The 10289-nt window shown below is 31.1% G+C and overlaps 1 protein-coding gene across 2 annotated transcripts; it reads left to right on the top strand.

Annotated features, from left to right (window-relative positions):
* The first annotated feature begins 2541 nt into the window (after positions 1-2541).
* On the top strand, positions 2542-10029 carry LOC126846592 (myrosinase 1-like). Of its 2 annotated transcripts, none has more exons than XM_050586202.1 (11): positions 2542-2635; positions 2816-2926; positions 3892-4139; positions 5261-5395; positions 6263-6385; positions 6484-6664; positions 7625-7864; positions 8419-8576; positions 8655-8798; positions 9550-9656; positions 9784-10029. In XM_050586202.1, the coding sequence occupies exons 1-11, from the start codon at positions 2608-2610 to the stop codon at positions 9917-9919; spliced, it is 1611 nt and encodes a 536-aa protein (XP_050442159.1). In that variant the 5' UTR covers positions 2542-2607; the 3' UTR covers positions 9920-10029. The 2 variants fall into 2 exon arrangements, with proteins under 2 accessions (XP_050442159.1, XP_050442160.1); XM_050586203.1 differs by having other exon boundaries at positions 2586-2658.
* Positions 10030-10289: the final 260 nt, after the last annotated feature.

Here is a 10289-nt window from a genome sequence, read left to right as displayed (position 1 = left end):
TGTAGCCCTTGGTTTTTCTTTCATAATAACTGTTACTTCGTCCAATGGCAATTTTTTTTTATGTCCACAATAAATAAAAGTAGGAATGCTATTCTACAACTTCTTTTGTTTACCTTCATCTAGGGTTGGTAGATCCAAAATCCTCCAATATAAGTAATTTTTATTAAAGTAATAAATCTGTACATAAAGGCCAGTCTCACTAATTGTAACTTTTGCAAATTAAGATTTTATTTTCCATTAAGCTCTGAGTTCATAAGTTATTTAATTATTTTTTTTTTGCTTCGAGAGAGTGTATCAAGTGTTTTTAAATTTGTATGTATAGGGGATTCACTAGTTTATGCCAACAATTGATATTGGTCCTTTTAGACCCAAGGTACAGAAATACAGAAATATATATATTTATATTATAAATACAGAGTGATCAATCTGATTTAAGACACTCGTTATAATAATTGTCAGTTGTCACATATGTTTCGTTTTCCAAAAACCGGTTTGAAAAACAACTGCTTGTATATCCTTATCTGAAAACAATTTATTGTGTCTGGTTATCGGCGTTATCGCTTATTAGACAGTGCGAACATAAGTATGAATTCTACAGGTTTTTGGAAAACCGAAGACATAATATGAAAATTAAAAGTGCAAATGAAATATCTTTGCAAAATCATAGCCAAAGTTGTGCAAATTCTTATTCGAATAACTATTTCACCATTTATTCGAATAATTTGTTTACAATTTATTTGAACAAAAAGTTATTTGAGTAAAAAAATTGTCTTCCTATATATAATATATAACTACTGGTTTTCTATATTTTCTAAATGTAGTATGTATTCGATTTATACAAAATAATGTTATTAAATATAATTACTTGAAAAAATGCACTTACAAACTATTTAAATGATATTTTTAGAAATTACTCGAATAAATTGTGAAATAATTATTTGATTATCGTTTTATTCGAATAACGTGTTATCTAGATGATTATTTATATAACTTATTCGAATGATGCTGGCTGCACAACTTTGGTCATCCGTCATAGCAAACGAACAGATTGATGAAATTTTAAAATTCAAACGCTAACATTTTTAAACAATTTTTTGTCTACATATGCATGGTATTAAAACACGTACCCGTGAGTATGAGAAAAAATAATTTTCAAAATATTGATATTTTCTATGAAAAAAAAACGAGTATCGGATTGTAAACTGACTTTTCGTCATCGGTATACTTGCGATGGCCATTTTCCTGCAGCTCTTGGTCTTGCCAAAAGCAACGAAACGACTTTGACAACAAAATGTTTGCTTACAAATATCAAAATCATAATTATTTCGTACAAAAAAAATTCTCAACCCCATTTCTTAAGCTCTGTAAACCGGATTTCCCCCTAAGTCTATTGACTTTTATGGAGAGCCGTGTTTAAGATTTTCAACCGTACTATTTGGTAACCTATCTTAGTCGTTTTTTGAGAAATAATTGATTGAGGGCTTTTGTATTTTAGGCTATCGTTTATTAGGGGCACCACATTTACCGTTTATGCATTTCATATGTCCGATTCAAAATGTTTTGCTTGCTTTTTATTGTATTATAATAGGATAATATTTTACTGTATTTTTAAGATTACATATCATACCTACATTACACTTGACAAAAGTGATAAAATACTCTGATCACAGTATTCAGCTGGCAGTAAGTACACGGTGTACTCAAGTGTGATTAATAGCTGTTTGTTATGGTAATTGTTTTAGCTCAAAAACAGTTAATCGTAAGATGGTTAGGCTGAAAAACAACATGTTCCAGTCAAAAAGAAATAAAAGTCCATTTTAATTTTAGTGCAAGAAAATCCAAAATTTTTTTTCTCGAACGACCAACCGGGACGCTTAAACAGTTAATTGGGATTGACCCCATTCCTCGCCTTAATTAGTTTTGCTCTTGTCTAGATATGCAAATGGGTGGTTGTGTTAATCGCTTAAATTAGGGTTTTCGTGTTTTCAACGAGCCATTCATTTAGTTTGACAGTGTTCTAATGAGTAACGACTTAATTAAGGGGTATGAGATATGCAAAATAAGCACTCGCGTGCATTGTGACTGTACAAAACGAATTTCAATTTCAGCGTACCTACCTACCACACTTTAAAGCATGGACCAATCCGGATTAATCACTTGGACACTATTTGGTTTTGGTCGCCTGATTAAAATAATAATTATTGCATTTCTTCATTTACGAATTTTTCCGAATATAGTAGATTAGATTAATAAAACAGTTTTTCGAAAAATATGGAAACTACTAAACGAGACCACTAAGTAAGAAGGTATACGATAATTGGCCACAATTATTTGCTCTACTCAAGGACCACCAGTCAAGATGCGGTACATATGTAGCTACTGCAAAATTGTTGCAAGACTTCCATATAATACACTGATACACAAATATAGAACTCTGAACGCAATTAAAAGATTTTTGTTACTTTTACACGTAAAAAAGTCAAGGATTTTTTTTTTATATTTATATGGAAACAAAGCTTTTGTATTGATCTACTTATTTCAGTATCATTGTCAAACATAACGACGCCTAGACTGCCGCGGTGCTAGTTGCATTTTGCATTTAAAGATATGTCGTATAAAACTATTTCTTTTGCCGGTGAGTAACAACCATGTTAAGCGGTATGTTATGTTATTTATCTGGAAAGAGTCAGTTTGTTTTATAATTGAAAAATCATTCAAGTTCAAAATGCATAAAAAATCGTGTAACTAATTTAGGTCAAAAAACGTTATTTTCCATACATTTCATTAATCATTTTTAGCTAATTTGACTTTTCAGGCAATCCAGATTTAATGGATTTTAAATGTAAATACCAACATTTCCCCGACGGATTTATGTTTTGTACTAGTTCTGCAGCATATCAAGTTGAAGGTGCCTGGAACGACGAAGGTATATATTGAATTTAACAATTTAATTATTGGTATAGGTAATTGACAATTATTAGTATATTAAATATCTAGGGAAGCACAACCTATCGCTTGTAAGGGGTAGGCAAAGAAGAATATTTAAATTAGCGAAGATGGTATTTATGATAAAATCAATTTTATAAGACTTCGATTCGAATCTGTAGACGGTAATAAATATCACTGCAAAGGCAATAAAAAAAAAGGCATAACATATTATTTAGGCAATAAACATTTTTCAAATCCAATGTACAAATGATTTGTGTGTTTAAAAGATGAACAAATATAATTTTCTTTCGCAATAAAAATTACAAACATTTGTATTGGGTCAATATTATTATTATTTTTTTCAATTCACACGAGATTCAATAGATTGTTGTTTTTAGTTGAGTGTGTGGAATTATATACATATATATTTTTTTTTATGATTTTCTTTGATACAATAATAATTTATGTCCGCATGCAGATTTGACACCTTCAGATTAAATTCCATGAACAAGAATAAGATTAATAGCCAGTAGTTATTTGGCTTATGACTGTATTTTTTTTATATTTCTTATATAATAGTAAATTGTTAGACGTGTTTTCTACATTTTATCAAGATGGAAGTGACAGTTGTTTAACTTGATGGTTTAGCATTATAAAGTATCTCTTTTGTAAGCCTTAACACGGATATGTTTTTACTGCTGGGAGTCACGCAAATTGTTTGTGGCATTTCGTGTCAGGATTTTTGTCAATTTATAAATTTAGGTATCAGGAATACTATTGCGTAAAGTGCGCTACAAGACATACACATATCCACGATTGCCGTGTTTTACCGTGGACCGGATAAATTAGCCAGGGTTCTCATATTTTGATCTATACACGTTGTCGTATATACAGGGTGGTGCAATCACTCGTAGCTAGCTTCTGTCGTTTGTATAACAATGTTCTATGTTTGCATTTTTCCAGGAAAAGCCGAAAGCATATGGGATCGAGTAGCGCACACTAGACAAGAGTTGTTTGACGGCGATCCGGATTCAGGAGACACAGGAGATGAACAGAACCCTCCGAGGACACGACTTTTGTTCATGTGCAAAGGCTTGCCAGTGTATCGATTCAGCAATCACAAGCCATGTGCTACCCCTATAACGGGCGACGTCGCTTGTAATAGTTATTATAACATCGCCGAAGACGTCGGGCGTCTTAAAGAGCTCGGCGTAAGACGACCATCATTATCTGACAATTAAATGCTTTGCAAGGGTAGCGAGTTGGCGAGGAAACGCGCTGGGGTCGAAATGATACGTCAGATGTTAAGTGGTTTAGTTTGGGAAATGTCACAAGAGTGGAAAATGATTGGACGAAACAACCTAAAACTTACTACAGCGAAAACGACAACTATTATGAGGATGACAAACGATTATGTATGAAAGTAGAAGGGAACAGGATGAAATGGGTCAGCGTAAATGTACTGTTAAATGTATTTTATATAAGTGAAAAGGTCAATTTGAATGGTGGTATGGAAAGCGTTAGTGATAGATAGAGTTGTCGAGAGGATTAATGTAGTACTGTAATCTTGATCAATGTGTCGCAATTACTTTTGGAAAAGTCTGCCGTAAGGTAGTAATCTAATCCACTAACATAAGTAGCTTACTTCAGTTTTAGTGAAATTGGATTTTTTAATTTTTTATTTATACTTTATTGTAACAAAAAAAAAACATGAGTTATATTATATTGGATACTAAATCATAGTATAAAATCAGTAAAATTACTTAAAAATGTAAATAATTCCGAAGAACTTAACATTAGAAAGGCAATGGAAATGTTGAAAAATAGGAATTAAAACCAATTTTTTTCATACAAAACAAACAATTACATTTTTTAGTTTTTTGTTGTTACTCAATTTTGTTTAGTGAGCACAAAAAAAATATTACCAATATTATTAATAATTCACATCTTGTGATGGGTTTGATATAAAAAAATAAATAAGAGACGCTTACTTAGTTTAAAAATACATCTATAAAGTATGGCGTGAAAAAGTCAAGTAAATAATTTAGAAATAGACGAATGATTTTGGAGTATGACACGAAATCCAAACACAAAAACGACAGTTGGAAGCAAAAAGAAATACAATGTATTATTACAATGAAAAATGACTTCGTTAAACGATAAAAGTAGTTTTCGAATCATTTGAATTTTTTTAGTAAACATTTTATAAACAATATACAATATAATGTTATTATTTTCGTAGTAATATAAAATGTCAAAATAGATTTTTTCAAATTATCTAACAATGCATTACCCTTTTAAAAATAATTATAATTTTGTTATTTATTTGAAGGTCCAAACTTATCGGTTTTCTTTGAGCTGGCCCCGGCTTTTACCTAGGGGCGAGGATAGTCTAATAAATCCGTCTGGCGTTCAATATTACAATCAACTAATCGACGCGTTATTGGAGAACAACATCACTCCCTTGGTACAGTAGCTATTATTTTACCCGATAGGATAATAATGTCATTATTGCTGGTAGTTTTGAATTATTTATTTGCTAAACAGTTAAAAGCTATCCGGACATCGGTCATATTAAATAAATAGTTTTTAATAATATACAAAACGGACTAGTTCCTTTCTGCGTTCCTATTAAGAAACAAATTTTGTTCCTCAATTTTTAATTTAAATAAAAATCAGTTTTGTGTTATGTCCTACAGGAATTTTTTTTTGTCATAACTATTCTATCATTTGATCAAACGAAGAACAGTTAAATTTAATCCATTTAATTGCAAGTTATAGTTGTTTTTCGTTAACGAATCTAAATTACAATTAAATATACATCTTGTCCCATGTTCCGGATGTGTTGTGACTGACCACTGTACCATTATCAAATATAATTGGTAAAATTGGATACATTAAAACACTTGTATTCTAAAAACTACTAGTCTAAAACGAGTGGTAAAGAAAAAAAACGTGCGTTCTGTCTGCGGAGAAACGGTTGATAATAATTTTGCATTTTATCTGTAAACAGTTGATGTACTAAAACTTGAAAAAAAAAAAATAATGCCATTACGACATCTTTTGACGCTTCTTCCAAGCACAGCTTATTTATTATGATAATTTTGAAAAAATCATCTGTACTTTAATTATTTAATTGCTCGAAAGCTTTTCGTTTCACCACAATAGTGTTTGATATTCAAGACCGCGTTGGTCCGTGAAAATTGAATTGTACCCTAATGGATTGCTGCGTTGTACGGTATAAAATAACAGTAGCGAAATTAAAATGTCGGCTTTTAATTAGCGCAAGCTGTGTAATTTATGCCATCAGTTTTTTTTTTGTTGTTGTTTACAGGTAACGATTTACCATTGGGATTTGCCTCAATCGATACAAGACCTCGGTGGTTGGTGCAACAGAATTGTCGTCCAGCTCTTCAGCCGTTACTGCCGGTTTGTGTTTAGCGCGTTTGGCGACCGAGTACGTACATGTTAGCATACTATTGTGATTCGACCTATATATATATATATATATATATAATATATATATAATATAATTAAATTAAATATATATTTCAGGTGAAATACTGGATCACCATCAATGAACCGTTCAACGTAGCCGAAAGCTATGGCAGTGCGTTCGGGGCACCCGCGTTGACTTCGAGCGGCTTCGGGGACTACTTGGCTGTACACCACATAATACTGGCCCACGCCACTGCTTATCGGTTGTACGACAGAGAATTCAGAGCATTTCAAAACGGTTATTTTGTTGTTATATTTTGTCAACCGTAATTAAAAATTAAATAACCAATAAAAATGTACACATACAACTACAACAAAAACGTCTTAAAACTGAGACAAATCGCGAATAACGTTTATCGATTGTAATTTTATTCGATGATTATTTGCTGATAAGAAATAAGAGATAAGAGTTAAGAGATGGTCCAGCTGGATGCTGAAGGTGAGAAGCGGGAGATAAGAGATTAGAGATAAAACATTCGATATTAGAAAGTACCAGGGTCCTATACTTGTATATTAAGACATATCCATGTTCCTATGTACTTCCGTGCAGCGGAGGTCGTGCACAATTATTTTTAAACCGAATAACGCCCAATTTTTTTTTTTAAAGAACTAACTAATGTGCTATTTCCATATTGATCGCTAAAAATAATAATTTTAACAGCCGTTTTTACTGACTAGTTAATCACTAGACTTCTTTCTCCTAAATTGACTTTTTCATCATATATATCAAGTTGTTAAATTATCAAACATATGAGTTTGTACATATTTTATAAAGTTAAAAGTTGGGCTTTTTTTATTACGGATTTCGGTTTCGGTTTCAAGTAGAGAAAATAAAGTTTAGGACTTTCTTCTTACTTCCACTTCACATAAATCGGATATTTACATTTAGGTATTGTTTGTCCGAATCAATTAATTGGGGTAGTAACTATTATTATCGAATATATCCGTGTCCAATATATCTGCTAAATAAATTAGTTATAAAACATCATTAACCCTCAACTTGGAACTGTATCTTTAAAGGTGCATACTATGTTTTATACTATACAACTCTCCTCGACCAACCTAAAATGTATTTTAATTTTAAATAATATTATTCTTGTTATTTAAAAATTAGCCTTAGCAAAGTTAAGGGTTAAATTAATCAATAAAATACTTTAAAAACTAAACAAAGAATAAAAGCTTTTATACATATACACAGGCCAAATCGGTATTTGTTTGAACCTGGATTGGTATCGCCCCAAAGACCCGAACAGCGCACAAGATCATTATGCTGTTCACCGGGCTCGTATGTGGCAATTTGGAATTTTCGCTCATCCTTTGTACTTTGGAGATTACCCGGAAGATGTGAAACGGTCGGTTTCGTTGGTCAGCCAAGCTAACGGTATAACAACAAATCGTCTTTCGGAATTCGACGAATATGAAAAGTGCTTAATTAAAGGTTGGTGTTAGCAATGAGCGTTGGATCCGGCGTTGGGCGAATTTTATTGGAATATAAAAAAAAAATGGGTAATATTTACAGGGTAATTGAATTTGTAGCAAATAATAAATAAATTATTTCTCTCTCCCTTCTCTAAAAAAAAAAACAAGTGTTTTCGAATAATTTCCTAAACGAAAAACATTTTTCTATGTCTAAAAAATATTTCATATAAATTTGGAACTAATTTGACTATTAAAAAAAAAAAAAAGTTATAGGTATAAAGCATCGTCAGTTCAAGCTGAAAAACATATACACTTTTTGGGTGTTTTTTTTTAAAGATTTTGAAGGGGTGAATTTTTAAAAAATAAATTATAGATAATATAATGATTTTCTAAGCAAACTAATCAAAATACAAGTTTTTTTTTAAGTCAGTACTCTTAGAGCAATTTTTTTATTTTAAATTTGTATTCAAAAACTTCTCTGAACCCAGATGCCAAATGCTCGTTTGCCATTTTTTTTGGTATCCATAATTATTATCCATGTCCAGAAATAATAATAATTGTTTTCTTTAACAGGAACTCTGGATTTTTTGGGGTTCAACCATTATTTCTCTGTACACGCCACGACGCTGAAGTGCACGGACAGTAATTATTGTTCGCTTAAATCGATCGATTCGAATTTCGATTTATCGTTTATGGAAGAGTACCCCAAATGGAACCCGATGTGGTTAAAAGTGAATCATTACAGTTGTGTAGAGCGTTATGGCGCTATTGTAATCTAACACCAGATACCGCATAATTTGCGTTTGCAGGATACACCAAGAGGGCTGCGAGAAGCGTTGTGTTGGATTAGAGACACGTATGGCAATCCCAGGTTGTTCATAACGGAAAATGGAGTTGCCGGCAAAGGGCTGGACGAAGACGAGGACGCTTTCTTCAAAATAAGATACCACTATGTAAGTAGATTAAAGCAGGCCAATAAGGCACAGAAATAAAAATTGGACATCCAATACACTCCGCGCTACCGTTCCCCTTCTCCAAATAGCATTTCAGCTCTGCCCTCAACCGTTGTACTTAGGTCTTGTTCAGTATAGTATTTTATATTTTGGGATAGTCACACTGAGAACATGTACGAAATTCCTTAAAAATTATAGCAAGTAAGTATATTAATAGTAGCTGAGCACAAACTTAGCTCAGTGGGTGTACAATTAATCTCGTCCTTAATCCCTCGGCTAAATTACCAAAATCTTGTTTAGCATAACGGAATAATCAAATTTTAATTATACTCCGAAAATAACTGCACGGAGAGACTAGTTTACATCAGTTGCCTATGCAAGTAGTATTTGGAAATTTCACATAAATTATTTTTAAGAACTCAAAAACTATACACTTAATTACATATAAAAATAAATATAATATATTTTAATGGGGGAAAAAAAAGATATTAAAATAAAATATTATTTGAAATTTAATTATTTTAAACACTTAGTAATTTATTTTGTTTTGAATTTTCTGTTTTTATGATGAAAACGAAAATGAGTATTTTTCACCTAAAGAAAAAAATATCCATTTTTGACAAAATATTTGTTTAAAGTGAGCTGGGTCATAGTAAGCTAATTCATTTGTACAGCTGACTTGTGTAGCCTATTTAAAAAAGTTCTATTTCAATTTGTTCATTAAATAAACGGACTAACATAATATATTTAGGGTTATTTAACTTCTGTACTGAACGCAATCAATGAAGATGGATGCAACGTGATCGGTTATGGAGTTTGGTCGTTTATGGACTCGTTTGAATGGTTTTTCGGTTACAAGTAATCATATCTATATTGTTAATAATATTTTTTTATTCAAATGACTTAATGTAAATTATAAATTTGAAAATCATAAAATAAATTTAGGTATAATATATAAAAAATCAATTGTGTTTTAATGTTTCAGACCAAAGTTTGGGATTTATCGAGTTGACTTCGAAGATAAGAAACGTTCTAGATATGGAAAAAAGTCTACACAATTTTTTAAACAATTATTTCAGACTAAGACATTACCCGATGTTCTAGACCAGTTGTATGGTTAAGCCATCATATTTCCCACTAAAGGCTAATAAAAAAATAAAAATAAATTATATAGTTCTAACAAAAACTGCAACGAAGTCGGTTAAATAAAGCTTAAAACACTATTTGTTACTGGCAGTTATTAAAAGGTTAAATTGTCATAAAGACCTTGTTTTATTTATGGATAGATTAACATTAATTTTTTGGAGGAATTTTCTTGTGTGTATTGAAAGTATTATATTATGTTTTTCATTCTTTCATTTCTTGTGCCTATTTGTTTCGTGCAAATGTTATTAATATAAACAGTTTTTATAACTTTTTCTTAAATTTATTTTTGTTTTAAGTATATAGTGTCTGTAATTCTTTTCAAATAATAATTTTAAATCATAATAA

The sequence above is a fragment of the Adelges cooleyi genome, unplaced genomic scaffold (genome assembly GCF_023614345.1).
Source record: "Adelges cooleyi isolate 19-005CV unplaced genomic scaffold, UGA_ACOO_1.1 ACOO_flye_CR_arks_rails_tigmint_CR_PRNA_9, whole genome shotgun sequence".
In the NCBI taxonomy this organism is placed as follows: domain Eukaryota; kingdom Metazoa; phylum Arthropoda; class Insecta; order Hemiptera; family Adelgidae; genus Adelges; species Adelges cooleyi.
This window is presented reverse-complemented; position numbering and strand designations above follow the sequence as displayed.